This window comes from Rhinolophus sinicus, linkage group LG03 (genome assembly GCF_036562045.2).
Source record: "Rhinolophus sinicus isolate RSC01 linkage group LG03, ASM3656204v1, whole genome shotgun sequence".
Lineage (NCBI taxonomy): Eukaryota > Metazoa > Chordata > Mammalia > Chiroptera > Rhinolophidae > Rhinolophus > Rhinolophus sinicus.
In genome coordinates this window covers 165,287,011-165,311,221 of record NC_133753.1, presented here as the reverse complement: position 1 = coordinate 165,311,221, position 24,211 = coordinate 165,287,011, and the positions used below count along the sequence as shown (strand labels likewise).

General features: G+C 34.1%; 1 protein-coding gene across 1 annotated transcript in view; it reads left to right on the top strand.

Moving 5' to 3' along the window:
• Positions 1 to 24,211, top strand: part of MTREX (Mtr4 exosome RNA helicase) — a 77,183-nt gene that overhangs the window by 31,555 nt on the left and 21,417 nt on the right. The window contains exons 15-21 of the mRNA XM_019743136.2: positions 219 to 344; positions 4,552 to 4,702; positions 9,377 to 9,549; positions 10,159 to 10,227; positions 13,757 to 13,885; positions 21,965 to 22,075; positions 23,325 to 23,513. Of these exons, the coding sequence (XP_019598695.1) occupies positions 219 to 344; positions 4,552 to 4,702; positions 9,377 to 9,549; positions 10,159 to 10,227; positions 13,757 to 13,885; positions 21,965 to 22,075; positions 23,325 to 23,513 (948 nt within the window). The remainder of the gene's footprint in view (positions 1 to 218; positions 345 to 4,551; positions 4,703 to 9,376; positions 9,550 to 10,158; positions 10,228 to 13,756; positions 13,886 to 21,964; positions 22,076 to 23,324; positions 23,514 to 24,211) is intronic.

Sequence of the window (24,211 nt, the reverse complement as noted above, 5' to 3'; positions counted from 1 at the left end):
TGCATTTGATTATTTTGGAGCTAAAATTTAAACATTACTCTTAAGTGTTTAGCATTTTTGTGTTTTTGCTTACACTCCCTAAAAGTATTTTTAATCATGTTTCCTTTTTTTGGAATATGTAACTGCTGCTTGTGTATTTTATGATAAGAAAATTTTTAAGAATATGTTTTTTACCAAGTTTTCTCCTAAATGCTGTATTTTTAATTATGTTCATTCAGATTTCTTCTGGTGAATATATTCAGATGTCTGGTCGTGCTGGAAGGAGGGGAATGGATGATAGAGGAATTGTAATTCTTATGGTAGATGAGAAAATGAGCCCAACAATTGGAAAACAACTACTTAAGGTAATCAAGTTAAGATTCTGTGCCTTCACCAGGAAGTATTTCAGGAGCCACTTTCAAATTACTTGTGTCAGTGCAGATGCCTTTCTTGGTAAATTAGTTAATTTACTAAACTATCTGGGCTTGTGAAGCAGTAGAAGAGGGTAACTGCTCAAAGTACAGATATTTTTGTACTTTACTTTCTATTCAGATAGGTGAAGAGCATCATGTAATGGAGGGGATGTGAAAATCCCCTGAGGGGGTGGAAATATTTACTTTGCCCTTCAAATTTTAGATAACCTTTGTATCTACTCCTTCCACTGCAGGAATTACTGTTCACCTATCGGAACAGCAAGTAAGGCACATGATATCAGTGTTCTGGACAGTTAGCTTCCTCCACCTTTGCAAGCCCCAGGTAGCTTAATAAGTTAATTTGACAGTCTGTCATTCTGTTTCAGCTTATTGATGGATTATAAATATCCCAATATTAAATTCATATTTTTAAGCTTTATTTCAAATTAGCCTGTTCATTTTGCTTGCTTAGTATTTGTATTTTGGGTTGTCTTAAGATTTTTATTTGGATTAACTGGATTTTGTTTCCCTATAAATGTAAAGGTCTATCGTCTTCTATTTTATTAAAAAAACATTTTTAAAAAATTTTGTGGAACGAACACAACATGAGATTTATCCTCTTAACAAAGTTTTTTACGTTGTAAAATATGTCATTGTTGATGATAGATACAATGTGCAGCGGCTCTTTAGAGCTTATTTATCTTGCTTGACTGAAACTATGCCTTTTGATTAATAATTCCCTGTTTACCTTTCCCTCAGTCTCTGGCAGCCACCATTCCATTCTTTGCTTTCATGACTTTGACTATTTTAGATGCCTCACATAAGTGGAATCACTCAGTATTTGTCTCTGTGGCTGGCTTATTTCATGTAGCATAATATCCTCAGAGTTCATCCATGTTGCATATTGCAATTTCTTTGTTTTTAAAGATCAGTAGTACTCCATTGTAGGTATGTACCACGTTTCTTTCTTCATCTATCCATGGACATTTAGGTTGTTTCCACATCTTGGATATTGTGAATAGTACTACACTGAACACAGGACTGCTAATATGTGTTCAATATCTTGATTTCATTTATTTCAGGTAAATACCTAGAAGTGGGATAACTGGATCAAATGGTAGTTCTTTTTTAAATATTTTGAGAACCTCCATACTGTTTTCCATAGGGGCTGTGCCATTTTGCATTCCCATAAACACTGTACAAGGATTCTAATTTCTCATTTTAAAAATTAACTTTTAAAGACAGATTTATTGACATATAACTCACATGTTATACAGTTTATCCATTTTCATGGTTTTTAATATATTCACAGTTTTGCCACCATTACCCTAGTTTTAGAACGTTTTCATCAACTCAAAAAGAATACTTGTATCCATTAACAATCACGCCCCATTTTCTTCAGGCTCTTCTCTACTTCAGGTTTGCCAGGCTCTTCTCCCTTCCCCTAGGCTCTTCTCCCTTCCCCCAGACACTAATCTACTTTCTGTCTGTAGATTTGCCTATTCTGGACAATTCATGTAAATAGAATCATACAATATGGGACCTTTTATATCTGGCTTCTTTCATTTAGCTCAGTGTTTTCAAGGTTCACCTGTATTGTAACATGTATCAATACTTCATTCCTTTTTATTGATGAATAAAAATCCATTGTGTGAATATATTACATTTTACTTATCCATTCATGAGTGGATGGACATTTGAGTTGTTTTCACTCTTTGGGTATTGTGAACAATGCTGCTGTGCACATTTGTTTATGAGTTTTTGTGTATATTTTTATTTATTTTGGGTATATACCGATGAGTGAAGCGGCTGGGTCAATTCCATACTTAACCTTTTGAGGACCTGCCAAACTGTTTTTCCTTAGCAGTTGTACCATTTTGCATTCCCACCAGCAGTACATGAGGTTTCCAGTTTCTCTACATTCTAATCGCACTTGTTATTGTTTTTTTAATTTATAACCATTCTAGTGAGTGTGAAGTGGTACCTTCCATTACCACTACCATCACCCCACATATTTACCTTTTTTGTGTGTGTGAAAACTAATTATATTATTTTCCATTCTATTCTGTTTCATGGGAAGAAAATAAGATTTGGTACGACCTACTAAATTTCCGTACCTAAGTAGTTATTTATTATTGCTGAATAGGGTGGTATATCACAGTGAAATTGTATTTTGGTATGTCTGGCAGCAGCATTCCAAATAAATCAGAAAGGAAATTGAATCTAGAATATTAATAGTTAGGGTGATAGTTATAGTAATCTAAGTAAGATTTGATGAAACTGAAATGATGACAGTTTCAAAGAAAGAGGCAAAAGAAATAATCTAAGATATATTGAGGAAATAATCTCCAACAGATGATTGATTAAAATAAAAGAGGGATAAAGCAGAAGAAACATAACTCCTAAATTGGAACTTAAATGAGTAATCTCATTAACTGGTAATCAAATAAGTAATCTCACTAACCATTTATCTGTGCAGGAGGGAAACTCAAGTCAGAAATGGGAAAGAGCAAGAGAGATAAATTTCATTTTAGATAGATAACCATATTGTTTAGCACCCTATTAGGACACTGTTGAAAGAATGAAAGAAGGTGCTTTTAATAATCACACCAATACCACAGATGTATATTGGGACTATCTTGGGCTCACTTGGGTACAATGTCAAAATGCCATGTTGAGTTTCAGGTGACTAAGAAGTCAAACAGGTATATTCTGTAGAAGTTAGTTGAGAATATAGAAGTGGCTTGAGGTTGGAAATTAACGTTTGCAATGTTGAAGCCCCAAATTTCTTACAGGAGGTAATGATAGAAATGAAAAATAACAGAAAAGTTGGGGCTGGGTCTGTTTGCAGAGTTATGAAGTGGCTGAAGTTGTCTTTAATTCCTCTCTTCCCCAAGAATGTGTTTTTCATACTAATGCCACATCTCTCTTTCACCCTATTTTCAAGGAGAGTAGATAAAAGTCAAGGTTTTAAGGACTTAACTAGTTATTTCCTTAGACTGGTGAGTGCCACGTGATTTTTCCAGAGTTAAGGAAAACCATCATTTGAAACTCGGGCAAAAGCTCTGCTCCTTCTCCTCTTAAAATCCTGTATGCATGCGTTTAAAATTTCTGAATGCAGTAAGGTTGGCCTGTGGACCTCAATTTAAGAGCCCCTTACTACCCTAAGAGAATTTGTGTATTTTGCTATGCCATTTAGGGATACTTAGCATACTTCATGACACTGCACTTCTAAATACTTTGGCATGCATCTCAAGAATTTGGTCGTTCTATATAACTGCATAATCAATTCATTCTTAGGAAGTATTTGCATTAAAAAGTATTTCGGAAGAAACATTGCTGAAAGAAAATTTTAGATCTCAAGAAAGTATTTTGGCTAGAAACCTTGTTGCAAGTTAAGGTCACACTATGGTAGATAAATGTTTTATTCTGCCTAGTCATAACCTCACCCTTCTTTGGTAACATAGGAGGACAACAAGGAATTATCAAAATGTAGATAAAGAATGGTCTATAAATTGGGGAAACATATTAGTAGTTTTATGTCACTCTAGGAAGCTGAGAGTTTCAAGATACTAATTTTTGTCTGAGTATCCATGCTGAATAAATTTAGTGTACTCAGCACAGGGTACGTTATGCTGCAGCAGCAAACCTAAATCTCAGTAACTTAAAGGTTTATTTTTCTTACCTATTCATTGTTTGTTTATGGAGGAGGTTCTGCTTATCATTATTGTTTCAGCTCACGCTGAAAACCACCATCTTAAACATTACCAGTCACTGTGCCAGAAAGGAAAAGACAGCTTTTCATGGCAGCAATTAAATTTTTGGCCAGGTGGTAGTGTATCTTATTTGCACCATCCACTGTGGTGTGGAAAATGTAATCCTGTCAAATGCATAGAAGGCAGAGCTCACACATACTGGCAACCAGTATTTTAACTACTACTGTCCTATTTAGTGATTTCCTTTTTTTCTCTTCACTTTCCCAAAGATGAACTAATTTGTCACTTCATATTGGTCATTTTAAAGGAAAGAACTCAATACAGTTGTATACTATTCCTTACCTTGGAGTTAAATTATTGAACAATTTAACAGGTTAAAAACATTTGTGTAAATTTATTTGAATAATCTAAAACATTGACATGCTTTTTTTTCCCTCTGTTAGGGCTCAGCTGATCCTTTAAATAGTGCTTTCCATTTGACCTACAACATGGTTTTGAACTTACTACGTGTAGAAGAAATCAATCCTGAGTACATGTTGGAAAAATCCTTCTACCAGTTTCAGCATTATAGAGCAATTCCAGCAGTAGTAGAGAGTAAGTATAAAATTACCTTAACAGAGCCTTATTTAGCTAAGAGACTAAAAAGCAAAATTACTGCATTATTGGCTGCTTTGGCTGTTTTTGTTTTTTTTCTGGTAAGCCATAAAGGTCCTTACATAAAGTAAAGTGACAACTGGGGCCCGGTCATTGTAACCAATTAGAACATTTTAAAGTTAAAGTAAGAAAACCCTGTCAGAACACCTTTCTGTAGTTGATTCAAATTTAGTATAATTTATTGTTGTAGACATAACATGGTAAGTTACATTCATGAATAATGATACAATAAAAAGACTGGTGTATTAAAATTTGACCTGTAAGAAGCATGTATATATTAGTCTTGCCCTTTTACTCTTTCTCATTATAAAAGAGTGCCATAGCATAAATTTATGAATGATTAAGGAAATATAATACTTTAACTTGGATTTGAGGTCTTTTAGAATTTCTCACTCCTAATATTAAGATAATGCTTCCTAAAGTCCAGAAAGCAGGTGTTCTGTGGTAACTACATTCAAGTAGACTTGATTCTTAATCATTTTAGAGGATATTTTGGCTCATCATCATAGAGAGCTGATTAAAATCTAAAATAGAGGCAGAGATTGAAGATACTTGGGTACATCTTATAAAAATAATGTTTAGTCATTGTAAAAGAAAAAATACACCAAAAAATTCAGCAAAAAATATAGAAGAAAGTTAAAATTATTTGTACTCTCACATAGAGACAGCCACACAACCACTGTTAACATTTTGTAGTACCTCCATCATTTTTTTCTTTTTTGTCTGCCTAATTTTAAAGGCAAAATCAAATATGCAGATTCTGTAATAGTATAATGATGGTACTTATAATTGGTGTTATTTGTTAACTATTTCCCCTATGCCTAGCCTTGTGTTAGATACATTCACTAGGCCACTGATTCTGACTTTTTAAAATTTCAGTGTCCTTCAAAAGTATGACTTTTAATGACTGTAATGTTTTCATTTTAGAAATGTTCTATGATTTATTTAACAGTAAATGCAATTTGAGATATCTATCATGAGAGGATGGGGCACTTTCACTCATTTTTATGTAGCCAAAAGTATATGAAATATAACAATACATCTTTAAAAAAGGGAAAAAGGCTTAACGTCCTGGTGAGTTAATTTTTTTTTAACACGGATGATAGATCATAATTACTTCCTCTTTCCTTAATTTCTCAGGTCTTAATTAAGGGAGGCTTCTTCATTACAAGCTATAGAGGTGGAAGGAGCTTTGGCATCATTTTACCGATTTTTTTAAAAAGGCCTAGAGAAGTCAGTATCTAAGGTTATACGTTGGATTAATGGCAGAATTGCGATTGGAATCTTGTCTACGGCTCCTATGCTAGTAGACAAAGTTTATGGGCATATCTTGCATGGTGTTTCCTGAGGTAACTGAGGCTTTTCTGTGGTGCTACACTACAGTGAAACCAGCTTATATTGAGGTTTCTCTACTCTTTGATTGGGGAACAATACATACTACCCTTAATTTGGAGAAAAGCAGGCAGCACCTAAACTTGCTGCACCTAAACATCTGGAGTGCTATATAGCTGTAGTTAGAGTCCTGGATACAAAACACATGTGACTTCTTAGAAAATGGCTCTTAGACTTTTGGTTTATTAGGTAAGTGGTCCTGGCACAGAAGTGATTGGAGTGGAGGATCGGGGCAATATTTAAGCATCCAAGCAGGTGTCTGTATCATTTCTCCATAAACTCCTGACAGTGCTTAGTGTTCCACTGATTCCTGCAAACAGACTTCCTTTGTAACTTTAGGTGGGGCAGCAGGATTTGCATTTCTGTGTATCGTTGTCCTTCTCATACAACTTAATGGGCTTTATCAAATATTTTATTCTTTTTAATTGTTTCTTTCTCTGATAATGTTTATTGGCATAATATATGCTATTAAGAATAGGCTTCTGGTGTTTAATGAATGGAATACAGTTCCTGTAAGAAGTCATGCAGTTCATTTAAAAATAACCAGGACAATGCAGTACACCTAACACAGGGCGAAAGACCAGAAGTTTGAGGGAGCAGTCTGTGAAAAGGTTAAAGATGATAATAAAAATAATAATAATGCTGGGGTGGCTGGATGGCTCAGTTGGTTAGAGCGCGAGCTCTTAACAACAGGGTTGCCGGTTTGGTTACCACATGGGCCAGTGAGCTGCGCCCTCCACATCTAGATTGAAGACAACGAGCTGCTGCTGAGCTGCTGGAGGAGCAACCAGATGGCTCAGTTGGTTAGGGAGCGAGCTCTCAACAACAAGGTTGCTGATTCAATTCCTGCATGGGATGGTGGGCTGCGCCCCCTGCAACTAAAGATTGAAAACGGCAACTGGACTTGGAGCTGAGCTGTGCCCTCCACAACTAGATTGAAGGACAGCGACTTGACTTAGAGCTGATGGGTCCTGGAGAAACAGTTCCCCAATTAAAAAATAATAATAATAATGCAGTAGTAATATCCTTGTTGAGTGCTTATTATGTACTGTGGTGTTAACTCTGTACTTTCCATAGCTTTATCAATTAATCTCTATAGCCTTGTGGGATATGGGTACTATTGTTATTCTTATTTTGTGGGTAAAGAAACTGAAGCACACTGGTTAAATAGAGCAGTTTGATGAGTAGAATAGAATTGGTCCAGAAATAAACCCATGGATCTGTGGTCAGTTGATTTTCAACAAATGCTGCTGGGACAACAGGATATCCAATTGCAAAAGAATTAAGTTGGACCCTTATATTACACTATATACAATAGGTGAAATTGGATGAAAGTCCTAAATGTAAGAGTTGAAACCACAAGACTCTTAGAAGAAAACATAGGTGTAAATGTTCATAACCTTGGATTTAGCAGTTGTTTCCTAGATTAGACACCAAAAGCACAAGCAGCAAAAGAAAATTAATAAGTTGGATTTCATCAAAATTAAAAACTTTTGTACTTCAGTAGACACCAACAAAGTGGAAAGAAAACTCATAGAAGCGAAGAAAGTATAAATCACATTTGATGAGGATCTAGTATCCAGAATATAACTCACCAACAAAAAGATAATCTAATTTTAAATGGGCAAATGATTTGAATAGCCATTTCCCCAAAGAAGATAAGCAGCTTGCCAATAAGCACATGAGAACATGATCATCATCATTAGTTATTAGGGAAATGCAAATCATAACCACACTGAGATACTACTTCATACTTACTAGGATGGGTATTTTTTGAAAAGATAATTAACAAAATGGTGTGGTCATGTGGAAAATAGTTTAGCACTTCCTCAGCAAATGAAATAGAATTACCATAAGACCCAACAATTTTACTTCAGTATATATAATCAAAAGAATTGGGAATATGTTCAAACATAATTTGTGTATGAATGTTCACAGCAGCACTATTTACAGTAGCCAAAAGGTAGAAATAATCTAAATGTGCATCAACTGGTAAACGGATAAACAAAATGGTATATACCCGATGGTGGAATATTATTCAGCCATAGAAAGGAATGAAGTAGTAGTACATGCCACAACATGGATGAACCTGGAAAACATGCTAAACAAAATAAACCAAGCACAAGTCTACATATTGTATGATTTCATACATATGAAATATCTAGAATTGGTAAATCCATGCAGACAGAAAGGTTGCCAGGGGCTGGGGGAAGAAGGGAATGAGAAGTGTTTGCTTAATGAGTATGGAGTTTCCTTTTGGAGTAGTGAAAGTAGTAGATGGTGGTAATGGTTGCATACATTGTGAATGTTACTAAATGTCATTATTGGTGAATTTTATGTGCATTTTACCCAGTAAAAATAGTGTTTGTTTACAATGGGATGGATACATAATGGAATGAGTGAGGAGGGGAGGTCAGCACTGGATTCAAGAATTTGAGCAGGGAATGGCATCGTAGATGGTTAGATTAACTAATAGAATAATTGCTAAAAGAGGCTACTAGTTTGGCCACTGAGGAGAGAGAGGAATGTGATTGACTTGCCACTCCTCAGTTTTAGAGAGCTAGCCTCGGTGCTGGTTGAAGCCTGATGACATTAGCGAACTGAATTTTTTGTTGAGTTGGTGGCACTTAGGTCAAAAATAGTGCTGACTAGTAGAAGTTTCTGCAATAGTAGAAATGTCCTGTGTGCTACTCAAGTACAGAAGTCAGTAGCCATATGTGGCTATTGAACACTTGAAATGGTGCTAGTGCAATTGAGGAACTAAATGTTAATTAAATTTATCCACACATGGCTAGAGTCTACTGACTATAATACTAGAAAGAGCTGACATAGGACACTTCTCACATCACAAAGTTTTATAGGACAGTGCTGTGTTGAATGGTGTAAGCTTAGAATTCCCAGAGATAACCCCATCCCCCTATCCATAGGGGAGAATTCATTTACTGGGTATAATCACTGCCAATTAAGACTCACTTTGAGGATTCACAGTCATGTACTGAGTAGGGGAACTGTAGGAAGAAATAGAGAAGGTGAACTTAATGGAGAAAGGAAAAACTAAACATGCTTTATGGTCATTTCTGAAGCTTTTCCTCAAAACTTCTACTAATCAATGCAAACTGTCTTTGCTCCCTACAATTATAATTGGGGAAAATATGTATTTTCAGTATTATTTGCATGAAGTGAATAATTTTTTTGATATTGTACATGTGTTTTTTTTAACAGAGGTAAAGAACTCAGAACAACAGTATAATAAGATAGTAATACCAAATGAAGAAAGTGTAGTCATCTATTATAAGATTAGACAGCAGCTTGCCAAACTGGGTAAAGAAATTGAAGAATATATTCACAAACCAAAATATTGCTTACCATTTCTACAACCAGGTCGTTTGGTAAAGGTATGTTATTTTTTTATAAAGTATTTTGATATTTTCATATTTAATATTTTTTAGATAAAGATTCTGCTTTTTGCCTTATCTTGGTAAAATGCTTCCTGCTATTGTAGTTGATCTATATTAATTGTTTTACTGGTTTCACGTGGCACTGATTAAGTGGGGATCATGTGACGTCGTTTTAATCTCTGATTTTCATTTGGGGGGATATAAATTGAAGTAGAACGTTTTGGAATTAACATATAAAATATTTCCAGTTATAAAATTAAAAAATGAAGGCAGTTTTATTTTAAAATAAGGCAGTTTTAAGTCTAGGATGAATTCATTAGCTGTAATACATGAAAGACTTCAGCTAGTCTCAGAACAAATAACACCATAACATTTTTAACATTTGTTTGCCAGTTGAGAGACTCCTGTTATTGCTGTTCTAGATATCCATGAAATTTGGCAGTGATTTTTTTTCTGTAGGGTTAATATCTTTTTCTTTAAGTTTAACAGTGATCTTTCAAAAAAATGCTTTACCAGGAAAACTCAGTTTTATTAGCCTATAAAATGGGAATGAAAGTCTAAAATTGCAACAAATGTTCTCATTTACATACTTTACTTTCTTTTCAGGTAAAGAATGAAGGAGATGATTTTGGCTGGGGAGTAGTGGTGAATTTCTCAAAAAAGTCAAATGTTAAGGTAAACCATTGTCCTTAAAGTAGAATTTTATTTAAATTGATAGTGAAATGTTTTTTCATACTCATGAAATTGATCAAAGTAGAAATAGTATTACCTTAAGAAAAGATGTAATAAATTCTGCCATAAGGAATTAATTTTTTAAATATTCTTAAATTTTATTCTTAAAGTGCTATGGTTATTTTCCTAACAACAACACCAGATTTTAATTTCATGACAGTTAACATTTCTTCTCTGAGTTCATCAGTGTTTTATATAACTTTACTCCTTAAATTGAATATTAGAACAAATCAACTTCTGACACTGAAAATTAGAATTTTGATTTAGATATAAGAAACTTGAAGAAAAGAAATTAGGAGAACTGGTCAATTTTACTTATTTTCTCTAAATGAAGGCAATAATGAAGTTGCTTTTGGTCATTATATAAATATTTTGAAAAGATTACTTACGTGTAAAATTAAGGATGATTTTGTTAATTTGTTAGGAGAGTGATTATCTTGAAACAATCACCCATCCTGTCTTATATTTTCTTTAGCTTCAATAGGCACCAGCCTGTTATCTGCAAATATTTTGTATTTCCATGCATATTTTTTCTTATGTTTAAAATGAAAGGTTTGCACAAGGTGATATCTGTGCTCTTTTAAGGTTGACCATTTTATGATTAACTTCTTTGAAGTCCCATTTATGTATAGAAGCAATTAAGAATTAAGCTTTGGGATTGAAAGTTGGTCTTGAAATTTGTAAATGAACTTTGAGATACCAAAGCCATTTGTTGTGGAGAAACAATTAAATTCATAGGTTAGTGATAAGTATTTTGATTAACGATCAATGATTAATCCCACTAAAGAGCTTCTTAAGAATATTCAGTTTATTATTACCATTTTGCTAAATTATATTGATTAATAATTATTAATTTGGAGGATTTTTTTTTTTTTGAAGTATTGTCACAACTTTAATAAACATTCATTGACCACAGATACAAAATCCCTGTGGTCACATATTTGGTGATTAGTATCAAGCAAAATGCATTTGGAGCACAGAGGAGAGAGAAATTATGTCTGAGCTATTAGAAATGACATCTGAGGGGGATCAAATACATGGTGATGGAAGGAGAACTGACTCTGGGTGATGAACACACAATGGGATTTATAGATGATGTAATACAGAATTGTACACCTGAAATCTATGTACTTTTACTAACAATGGTTACCCCAATAAATTTAAAAAAAAAAAAAGAAATGACATCTGAGAAAGAAAATTTTAAATTTTAAACGTAACCTTGAAGAATGAGCAGAATTTCATTTGATGGATATTCACTGATAGTGGAGCAGTGGCATGCATCAGGCTCAGAACATTTCAAGTGATAGGAAGGAGTAGAATTAAAATAAAAAGATTGAAGTTAATCATGGAAAGTGGTTCAAGTACAGATTTGAGTATATTGGTCTAGATCTAAACATCTGAAAGCAGTAGCAGCCCATTAAAGGTTAGTTGGTTGGGTGGTTTGCTTGGGTTTTTGTTTGGGTAGGTTTTTTTAATCTGTTCATATTTTTGAGTGAGAGATTGATACGATCAGAAGTTACCTTATTGGCAGTGTTTGAAGAATATTGGAAGAAATAGCATAGTAGAGGGAATTTGGTCAGTTAAGGAGACATTTCTTTTGGGGTGACAATCACAAGGAGGAGGATGATGTAAGAGGAAGAGTTCAGATGGAGGCGACTGAGAAACTAGAATGGATAGCACTTAAGTGGGAAGTTGAAGGGAGTATTAGTGATGATGAGGCTTCAAACTTGGGTATATGTTAAAGGATGGCTGTGTTGAGTCTAACAATACAAGATTAAGTTTCCCATTCCATCCCCTCTTCTTCATCTTTTTAAAAAAATATACAGTGAAATGAAGCTTGAAATATTTAACCTTGACAAAGAGTGCATGTGTATATAATAATTCATTTGAGCCATGACTAGAACTATTCAGATCTGACTAACAGCCTTTTGTATTTTCTGTTGTGCCACCTTCAACCATGAGAAAACTATCAAATGCTTACCTGCCTCCTCCCAGCCCACCCCCACGTATGCATTATTTTCTTTAGGAGGAATTATTACCATGTTTCCCAGAAAATAAGACCTAGCCAGACAATCATCTCTAATGCATCTTTTGGAACAAAAATTAATATAAGACCCTGTCTTATTACTTCTGTGATTGTTGTCTCTTACTGAAGAAGAATATTAAATTTACAAGTAAAATCTACAAAATTTAAACTAAACCCAGCAACAGTCGCATATTATCTAAAGACATCAAAGGTCATTTTTGCCCAAATACTCACTTGTTCCCTAACACTTTGGAGTTAATTCAGTCGACAAATTATGGAATGCGTCTTACTCAAAAGGATTTTTCCTCTGGAAAGCTAAATATGGTGATCACTGATTCTCCTTACAGTCATTGGCCCCTTGGAAGAGTCGACAACTGGTAGTAACTATTTACTTTGCGTGTGGTTTATAAAATTCATTTTATTTAACTGAGCTTTACATATATATAGTCTTCACTACAGACCTAATTGAAAATGCTATCCAGCTTTGCTTTGTGTCTATACTAAGCATAGGAATGTTTTGAAACGTCTTTCAAACTATCCATATTTTGAAAAAAAAAAGTATGCTGAGAAACAACTAGTTTTCCTTCTGAATTGAAAAATGGAGGTCAATGCTTTTTTTAAGGAAATTATGATAGTATTTTGGTTGTATTTGGAAATACATTTTACTGTTAAGCAATTGGTAGTTTATTGCAGAAATAAATTTTAGATAAGGATGTGTTGTCATTTCTTTGACAGTTTTTCATTTTTGAATAGAAACTGCGAAGGGTGGGGACCAGTCACTTCTTTACCATGTGTCCCCCTCAATCAAAATAACTTATCTATTTTATGCAAAAGAGATAATTCAAATACTGAATTAAAAAGTAAACAGGAAATCTTTACTAAAGAAAAAATGTGTTTTATTACTGTTTGAAAGACACCATTCTCAAGTAAATTATATTGTAGATATGGTTAGTCAGACCTTGAGAATCGTGTTTTTATTAGAGAATATTTAATAAAATGATATGAACCACATTATAAAGGTGTCTGTATTAAGCAGTAATATACTTTCAATATTTTCTTATGTTGTTTAGTTAGGGTGATTTGGAGATACAGATTTAATTTTGATACTGATTATTTAGTTTCTTTTTCTAATTCTGGTATAATATCAAGTAAAATTATAAACTAATCATTAGAAATTTAAAGTGGCATTTTATGTCACAGTTGACAGTGATCATACTATTTGAATTCATAAGTACCAAGTGATTGCTCTCTTTTCTCATCCAGTGGAGCATTTTGAAGGATGAAGAGGGAGAGCCTTCATTTCATGAAATGAACATTTACTGTATATATGTGCTAGTCATAATGCTAAATGCTGAGGGCATCATCGCTTTACACATGGAACTTAAAATTTGAGGGCCTGTTTTTAAGAATTAATAAACTTCTTTTATCTTTCCTTTTTTTTCCTAGCCTAATTCTGGTGAACTGGATCCGTTATATGTAGTAGAAGTACTTCTGCGTTGTAGCAAAGAAAGCTTAAAAAATTCAGCTACTGAGGCTGCAAAGCCAGCCAAACCTGATGAGAAAGGAGAGATGCAGGTTTGCACTTTATTTTTCATATTTATATTTCAGATATTTTGTGAGTTATTTATAATCACTAAATTTCCTGAATGTGATTATAATGAACATATTGTCTTAATTTCTAAATTGAGAGTTTTCAAGGTATTTTAAGGTATGTTAAAGCTAATAAAATATCAGTAGGATGGTTAGTGAGATTTAAGCTCTTTTTCTTTTATCAAATTGTGGTTAATAATGACAAAGTGAAAGATAAAAGAAATTTAATAACTTAAATTTTAACATGTAGCTGGATTTTACCTGTATTATAAAGATGTTTTGTTTTTTTATGATCAAATAATTTTACAGTTGTATTCCATCCATGCTGTTTATTGCATTCCTATGAAAATTTCCATGTCCTTTTACTTAAATGAAAAATAATTCAGTTTGCCACATGAGATCCCATATTTCTCTGGTATAAAAAGTCTCTTATTTTAAAATAATTAAAGTAATTATAGGTAAAACTTTATTGTAGAGATTCCAAGTATCTATTTGAAAGTTATTATCACTGGAATTTTGTTGTTTTAAACATTGCTTGAAATATGTGGAGTATTGGTTTGGTCTTTTAGGAGATATTGTAACGATATTTGTTACAATAAGCTTTGGTTTATAGAAAGTAAAATCTGGCATTGCAGCATCATAGGCTGCTCCTTTGAATCAGTGAAATGACTATGAGATTTAGAGTGGGCAGTATTTAAGAAGACTGTTCATTATTAAACATTTTAAAATAATGATTTAGAATTATTATTGTTTTGAAGACCAGCCTCTGTTCCTCAGTCTTCTAATTTTCTCTCCTCCAGATTCCACCATCGATGAAACTTATATGATTTTTTTCCCCTAATATTTATTTTACCGATTGACTGCTTAACTATAAATGAGGCTAAAACTCCCGCAATTTGTCATATATATATTGTACCCAAAGGGACCTTTGAAGTTATTGCAACTTGGGATGGCAAATATTTGGTACACATCCCAACATTCTCCTTGCATGTTAGACGTTGATGATAAGTCATGGTGATAAATCTTTCACACTCAGAGCTTTAACTCTTTTTCCAAGAAAATGATCTGACTAATTCATTGGAGTTACCACTTTAGGTGAAACCTGTGTGTGGTCTGTGTTTGAGGCCCAAATTTTCATAAGTCTAGCAGGTATGTCTGTTTAATTTAAAGATACTGAGAAGCTTTGCAGTATATATAGTAAGTCCTCACTTAATGTTGTTGATAGGTTCTGTGACTTTAAGTGAAATGAAGTATAACAAAACCAATTTTACCATAGGCTAATTGATGTAAATAAGAGTTAAATTCCCACAGCACCTAATCAATGTTATAATGAAACGATGTTGAATGAAACGACATTTTTGAGGACCTGCTGTACTTAATAATCATGACTTGGTCCAGTTTAATAGATGGCCACTATAAGGAAGCTTTTACTGGACTGTGCGAAAACTGTCCTTTTTCCTGTTCCTATGATGTGTTTTTCTTAAGTATAATTGACATATAGCAGTTCTGTAACACTTTTTTTATTGAGTTTAGTGTACGCTGCTAAGGAAATTAAGGGGGAAATGTGTTAGCGTGAATTTTATGTATAGACTCTGACTTCAAAAGGGGCTTACAGCTTATGGGGGTAGCATTTTGTGCTCAAGGAGCTAGGTGAACATCAAAGATGAATCCTCTAACTGAGGGTAGAGTGTGTGGGGAGGGAGGGAATTAGTAAAGAAGGCTTTATAAAAGAAATTGTGAGAAATTTGACAAACTTACAGGAATATTAGAAGTTTTTTCAGACAAGAATTGCATTCCCAGCTGTGGAAGCAACGTGTAGAACATGAAACATCCCTCTTTAAAAAGAACTCTTAAGTTGTTTTGTTCTGTATGGTTGAGTGACAAAGGCATAAAAAAGAAAACCAGAGGACTATACCTTAAGAAATGGAATATGTATATAATATTATTTACTTTTGTAAATTACTGTCTTCTGTGGACTCCTGGACATAGGGAAATAGTTTCGTGGGTAGTTTATAAGGAAATTTCATCTCTCAACTTCAGTGATTGTGTAGCACTCTTAAGGGTAGGTTTCAAACAGACTTTCTTTGCATGAGATATCAGGAGAAAGTGGGATTTCCATAGTCATCTTTCCTTTCTCTAACTTTGTGTATGTGTGAGACACCAAATTTAGCTTTTTGTCAGCTTTTGTACAAGACTACTTTCTAAAGTGACTTTACCTTTTACCTATGAGATGAATACTCTTAAACTTAATTTTCCAGAAAAATAAAATGGCTTAGAATATAGCTGGTTTGGGATTACAGATGGTTAGTAGAGGTTAACATTTTTCTACTATGTTCTAAAGATTGCTTGCAGTTTTGTCACTGTTGCATTGCCAGCCTCAAGTGTGTCTGACCCCTTCCCCCCTTTTTTTTTAAGTGTGTTTTTCCAGGACCCATCAGCTCCAAGTCAAGTAGCTGTTTTCAATCTCTTTGTGGAGGGCGCAACTCACAGTGCCCCATGTGGGGATCAAACTAGCAACCTTGGTATTACGAGCACTGTGCTCTAACCAGCTGAGCTAACCAGCAGGCCTGATCCCTGCCCTTTATCACAGCCACTTCTTAACAGTTAAATGAGACTCAGTGTCAGGAAGTGAAGACCATAATTTCAGGGTCTAGATAAGTGATTTATGTTTTGTTTTTATAGGCAAAAAACTCACTAGAATCAATCTGTATTAGATAAAAATATCCATAAAGGGACATGGAATAGAAGACTACAGATCACAATTACACATTTATGATATATAACTACTTGAGAATCAAGATAAACCCTTTAATAATAGTTGTGATGGAATGAAACTTAACAGTTTTGTCACTTTTGAAGTTTGTGTCATAAGTGTACTATTATAAATTGAAATCAGATGCTTTTTGGATAAGCTTTGAACCAATTGCTGATTTAAACTCTATTAAGTCTCACCTTCCTCAGAGACAGTTTCTGTTAACTGCTATTTTTCCCTGTGTATGGACCATGCTTTGTTTTATTATGTGTCCTGTAATTTTTTTTTGAAACTGCACATTTTAAATAATACAATGGGCAGCTCTGGAGATCAAATTTCCCTCTTTTCCCCCAGAGTTTATTATAGTAGGTATTTGTTACAATTGTTTGTTTGGTTGTCTGTTTAGTAGACTTTTCTCAATTATTAAGTCTGTATGTTTTGTTTTGCATGGCCACTGAAGTCTGCTTGGTTAGCTTAGTGGTCATAATAATTAGACTTCCTTAAATGCCTAGAACCCATTAAGTCTACCAGTCTCTTCATGCATATTGCAACATACCTTTAACATTGAGCCAGACAGTTGACAACACTGCCTTAGCCTTCATTTCCTGTGTGCACAGTTTCAAGGTCAGCCAGAGGTAAGAGCTTAGAGCCTTCTCAGTTCTTTCTTGAGGATGAACACATGCATGTAGGTTCCTAGGAATGTGTCTGAATCTTTCAAATCTCCCTCTGGACATTTTACTCCCCATCTTTTCCTTGTAAGCTTTTTGTTTAACCTGTTGTTTGACCTCACTGTTATTCATTGTCTTGGGAAGCCATGATGTTTAAATAGTTGCCTCTTATTTTTAACAAAGGGAAAAGGTCATTTGCCCTGGCAAGCACTGAGCTAGGGCAAATAAAGACAGCCATGTTGATGGAATCTTCTAGGGAACCACCAGACAGGTGAAATAATGACAGTTCTCTGGGAATGGGGCTTTGAAGTAGTTCCAACTCTGTTTTGTCCTTTCCAGTGAGTGCCAATCAGATTTTCACTGTGATTTCAGGCTGTAGGTTTTCAAGGCTACTAGGGAAGAGGGGAGTGAAGCAGGGAGTAGGGTAAATTAAAATACCACAAAACTTTCTATTCTTACTGAAAGTCAGCCCTTTTTTCTTGGTTAAATCCTCCTTGGATTGCTGTAAACCTTTGGTTGATTTCCAGTTTTGGAGAGAAAATTAGATCAAGGTGCTAATCAATTTTTAAAAATCTGAAATTTAATTAAAAAACACATTGGTTTAAATAACTTTCCTTGACTTGGTTAAAATTCAGTAGGTTCAGAAACATCTTTTGTTTGGATAAAAAATTTAAAAATCATTCTGTTTTAGCTAATAGTGTTGTGAAATTGCATGTATTGACTTAAAACTTACTGACTTCTCATATTATCTACCTTATTTGCTTACTTAAAAGGGGAAATTGATTTATGGCAAACTTGCAAAGATTCAAAAGGTCTAAGAGTAAAAATACTTCCTAGTATTGCTATTCTAACAAGTTTCCAAAAACTAATCACATGATTATTTGGCTTTATATAGACCAATGTTGCATCATGATAAACCTGCATTCTAAATTACTTTATAAATGTTATTAGGTTTAAAAAGTTGAATAAACTGTGCTATGCAAATATCACATGTTTTCAAATCCCTTGGAATGTAGAGATTTATAATTTCATAGCACCTATTCAGTTGATTTTTAAGCATTGAGCTTATTTACAAAACTTAAGTCTTAGGATCTCTGTTCTATACTTGAGACATTTGTAGAAGGGTCTGTGTAATCTCTTTCCTGTCATAATTTCTTGGGTGGAGTTTATGGGAAGCAGCATTAGAAATTGGGCAGTTTCTGTCTTCCTTCTGATTCGAGTCTTCACAGAATAGTCTTTATTTCAAGGAAATTATCAAATACTTGTGCATAATGAATTCAACTGTAATTACACAAAGCATATACTTGCTCTCTAAAGCCAATTTTTTTTTTTTTGGCCATTTTTGATTATGTACATGTACCTCAGTGCAGAAAAATTGTGCGTCTCTCCCTCTGGGTGTTAGTTACCTAGTACATTAGTGATTTTTTTTTTTTTTTTTTTTTTTTTTTTTTTTTTTAAAGATTTTATTGGGGAAGGGGAACAGGACTTTATTGGGGAACAATGGTCAAATTGTTGTCCTTTCAATCTTAGTTGTGGGGGGTTCTGTTCAGCTTCAAGTTGTTGTTCTTTCAGTCTTAGTTGTGGAGGGTGCAGCTCAGCTCCAGGTCCAGTTGCCGTTGCTAGTTGCAGGGGGCACAGCCCACCATCCCTTGCGGGAGTCAAGGAATTGAACTGGCAACCTTGTGGTTGAGAGCCCGCGCTCCAACCAACAACTGAGCCATCCGGGAGGCAGCTCAGCTCAAGGTGCCGTGTTCAATCTTAGTTGCAGGGGGCAGAGCCCACCATCCCTTGCGGGACTCGAGGAATTGAACTGGCAACCTTGTGTTTGAGAGCCCACTGGCCCATGTGGGAATCGAACCGGCAGCCTTCGGAGTTAGGAGCACGGAGCTCTAACCGCCTGAGCCACCGGGCCGGCCCCTAGTGATTATTTTTTATGTCCTCTTTTAGTCTTCTCTCTCCAGCCAGACAGTGCGTCTAGGATTTGTATAGGTCACAAACTGGTGGTTCAAAAGCAAATTCAGCCACATAATGTCTTCTTTAAAAATGAATTTTACAGTTTGAGAATAAAAATAGTAACAGTAAAGGATTATAACTAAATAAAAACAAAATAAGAATCCACAAGTCCAAACTGAGATAGATAGATAGATAGATAGAGAGAGAGAGAGAGAGAGAGAGAGAGAGATGATGTTTACTTCTCTCTGATGTTTAAAAAGTCACCATTGGGCAACTACCATAAATAATTCACTCAGGCAAGAATAATTCGTGGATGCTAAAAATAAAATAAGTGAGTTGAAAGTTTAACAAGGAATGGGAAATTTACGAAGTAAATAATGTACCCCACAAATTTCTTACTAATTGTAAAGGGCAAAATAATAACTTTACTATCGAGAATGCTAACAGGTACCATTTTGATCAAGGGATCAAAGTTACTGTCACCAGTAATGCTGTTCAATGGATGAAGACGACTAAAATAAAATCACTTCTGCCAAAAATGCATAACCTGAAGCTGATGATTCCTCACCATTAGACAAACCAAAATTGTGGGTCATTCTACAAAATAACTAGCCTATAGTATTAAAAACTGCCACTGTCTTGAGAGTCACAGAAAAACTGAGGAACATTAAAGGAGAATAAAGAAATACTACAACTACAATCATTGTGTGATCCTAGTTTGGATCCTTGGAGTGGTGGGGGGAAAAGAGGATGGTATAAAAGACATTGGGAAAATAGATGAAATTTTAATATGGACTGTAAAATAGAGAATATCATTGTATCAACATTAAATGTCCCTCTTAATACGTTGTGTGTGTGTGTGTGTGTGTGTGTGTGTGTGTGTTTAGAGAGAATGATAAAAGCAAATGGGTCAAAATGTAAATAATTGGTGAATCTGAATAAAGGTATATGGGAGCTTGTTATCAAATTCTTGCAACTTTTCTGTAAATTTGAATTACATGAAAATGTCAGTACCATAAAAGAACAAAAATGGTGGGGTATATTCTAGATTAAAGAACAGTAAAGAAACCTGACAACTAAATGCAATAAATGATCATTGGCTGGATCCTGGATCTAAAAGATGACGAAGAAGAAGAGAAAAAGAAGAAGATGAAGAAGACAAGGGGGTTGGTTGGAGGAAGTAGTAGTAGTAGTAGCAGTAGCAGTAGTAGTCGTCGTCGTCTATAAAGGGTATTGTTGGGTCAGTTGGGGAAATTTGACTGTGGACTCTATTAGATATTGTATTTAAATTTTTATGCTCATAATGTGGCTATGCATGAGAATGTGCTTATACTTAAAATATACATGCAGAAGTATTTGCTGGTGAGGTGAAGTGGCATGTCTGCAAATTAATTTCAAATGCTTAAAAAAGGAGGAGGAAAAAGGAAAGCAAGAAGAAAGAAAAAAAACCCTAAATTCTTATTTAGAGAGAAAAAAGGTACATATTGCAAACTGTTAACAGTTGGAAAAATCTAGTTGAGAAAATAACAATGGACAGTTTATTGTATTGTTTTTATTCAGTTGTTTTCCAATGGAAGGTTGTAGTTGTCCCCTTTAAACACTGCCAAAGCCAGTTTTGCAGTCTCCATCTATCTCACTTATTAACACTCAAAACAAATATACCTTTCACATTTGAATATCATCCCTGCTGTTTTATCATTGGTATATGCAGATTTGTTGACACTTACATTTATTACATTAAATTACATTTTTAAAGGTGTTTAGAGACTGTTTGAAAATATTTTGTACATGCATTGTTTCATTGAATTCTCACAGTCGTTTAATGAAATAGATCTAATTTTATCCCCATTTCTAAAATGGGGAAACTAAAGCTTAAAAAGGTTAGGTGACTTGCTGAAGTTCACACAGCTAACTGAAAACTGAATTCAAACCCAGTCACTCTTGACTGTAAAACCCACACTCAGTAATTCTACGATTTTCTTCACTAAAAAACTATGAATATATTTGTTACCAGCAAGCCAATGACAATTGCTTTTTCAGTGGAGATCAGTCCAAAGGTAGCTGTAGAAGACCAATATACTGACGAGCTTTGACCTGTGAAAATGTTAACCTATCCTCAGTTTATAGAGGCCTTCTGAATTTAAAGGAAGTATATTTAAAGGAAGCAAAATGGCATATTTGATGGTGAGGGAAGGGTATTGTCAGGAGAAAGTTTGAAGATAGGTGATCCTGAAGACCATGTCTAGTGGAATAGACTGTTTTCTCAACTTGAAACACTTTTTTCCCATCTCCCTTCCAGCCCATCCAGAGCTTACATGAACCTTGGTTGGTTGTTTGAACCTAAGGAGGAGTCTTTCCTTCCTCTGTAGTGCTAGTAGTACTTTCAGGTATTCAAAAAGTGGCAACTACTGAGGAAGCAAAAATGAATAAAGTATGGATTCTGTATTGAGATAAGTGTATTTTTATGTACCATTGATTTGCCTATTATTTAGAGGTTTGGATTAGTTTTTATTTTTAAGGTATAGTCTCTACTAAGATAAAAATTTCCGCAATGATTATTTTCTACTTATTATACCTGTCACATATTGTAAATGCAGCTTCCTTCTAAGTATTCAAGCTAAACTTAGGAAATGGTAGAATTTGAAAACGTGCAATTTTAATTGTAATGTTGTTATAACTTTTTGTTGGTAGGTTGTTCCAGTTTTGGTGCATCTCCTGTCTGCCATCAGCAGTGTTAGGCTTTATATTCCAAAAGACCTTCGACCAGTGGACAATAGACAGAGTGTTTTAAAATCAATACAGGTATATGTGCTAATTTTATCAAATATGAATTTTATGTACATATAAATAGGGTTTCTAATGAGACAACTGAAATGCTTTTAAATATATTACTTTCTTTCAGAAAATCTATAAACACAACCAATAGTGGCAATTTTTTAAAATAAAAATAGTGGCAGCAGATCTTCGTATAGATTGTTCTCTCTTTGAATCTACTAACAAAGTGAGTTGCTAAAAGAGGGGTCCCAAAGCTGTCCACTATTAAATGCTAAATATGTTTTGCTTTATTTGTTATGAGTGAAAACAACTACAGACTGTATTAAAGGTTTTATGTATAAAATCATGTGCCAGGACTTTTAACCATTTTTAGTATAGTTAATAAATGGATGAAATAGTTCTATATTCGATTTAAAAAAATTACTTTCTAGAAAATTTTATTTTCAAGTAGGAAAACAAAAAGGAACTTTAGTCAGTAAACATTTGAATTAGCATTTACTCTGCATTGGAAGCTCTATACTAGAATCTGAGAAAACAAAGATAAATGAACAGGATGTTTTCAGTGTAAAGTAGGAATTTTTAAGCTGTGGTCTATAGGTAACAGTTTTACAAAATTTTTATGTGGATAACCTTTTTAAAAAAATTACATTTATCTATCTGTCATCAGCTATCTATTTTAGTTATGAACTGGCCAAATCCTATGTTTAAAGCCTATCCAAAACCCTGGAAGTCTTCCAGGGGGATGCCAGTCTAATGTGAACTATCGCTTCTCTGAATGCATGTGCTCATTGTATTTAACAGTTAAATCATGTTTTTTTAAAAATTAGCAATAGGGATCTGGACGCTTTAAAAAATTTTCATCTTTCAACTCAGTTGTGCCCTCCTTAGGAATCAGCTCCAAGGAAATAATCAGAAGGTTGATGTTTACTACAGAATGATGTATAGTGACAAGTTTTAACAACCCAAATATATGATAATGGATTTATCAATGAGCTGTTGCACATCCAGAACTATTAAACTCTAAATACTAGAATTTTTAGTAAATTATAATCCATCCATACATCAGTAAATCGTAATACAATGATTTAAAAGTTTTCAAAAACATGCAATGGGAAAAAAGCACTCAAATTTAAGTGGAAAGACAAAAACATATACATGTAGCAGTCTTTTTATTTTTGTCTGCATAGAAAAAACACAAGAAAATACTGATTTAGTTTATAGTTTTAACTAATTTTGTCTATAAGATGAAAAATTAATTTTAAATATTTTGTTTCAGGAAGTTCAGAAACGTTTTCCTGATGGTGTTCCCTTATTAGATCCTATTGATGATATGGGTATTCAAGATCAGGGGCTGAAAAAAGTCATCCAGAAAGTAGAGGCCTTTGAGCATCGAATGTATTCTCATCCACTTCACAATGATCCAAATTTGGAAACTGTGTATACGCTTTGTGAAAAAAAAGCACAGGTATGACAAACTTACTTCTATTGTAGAATTCTATGTATTTCACTAAAGAAATGAATGTACTTTTCATTTTCTTTTCCTATTGGTTTCATCAGCTAAAAAAGGAAACTAGCTATCTTTCAAGTAAACTATCGATTCTTAGCAAGACAAGATGACAGTCATTTTACTGTAGTTTGGCATTTGATGAGGTTTTTTTTAACAGTATTTTTTTATGAGATATAATTCACATATCATAATATTCACCCTTTTAAAGCATACAATTCAGTGGTTTTTTTGTATATTCACAGCTACCTGCAACCATAACCATGACCTAATAACTCCAGAACATTTTCACCACCCCCCTGAAAAACTCATACCAATTAGCAGTCACGTCCCATTTCCCTACCCTGGCAATTACAAATCTACTTTCTGCCTGTATGGATTTGCCTGTTCTGGGGATTTCATAGAAAGTCATACAATACGTGGCCTTTTGTGTCAGCCTTCTTCCACTTAGCATAATGTCTTCAAGGTTCACTCATGCTGTATTATGAATTAGTACTTTACTCCTTTTTATGGCTGAAAAATACTCCATTGTATGCTGTACCACATTTTAACTATTCATCTGTTGATGGACATTTGGGGTTTTTCCACTTTTTGGCTATTATGAATGATGCTGCTATGAACAGTTGTGTCTAAGTTTTTGTGTGGATATATGTTTTCAT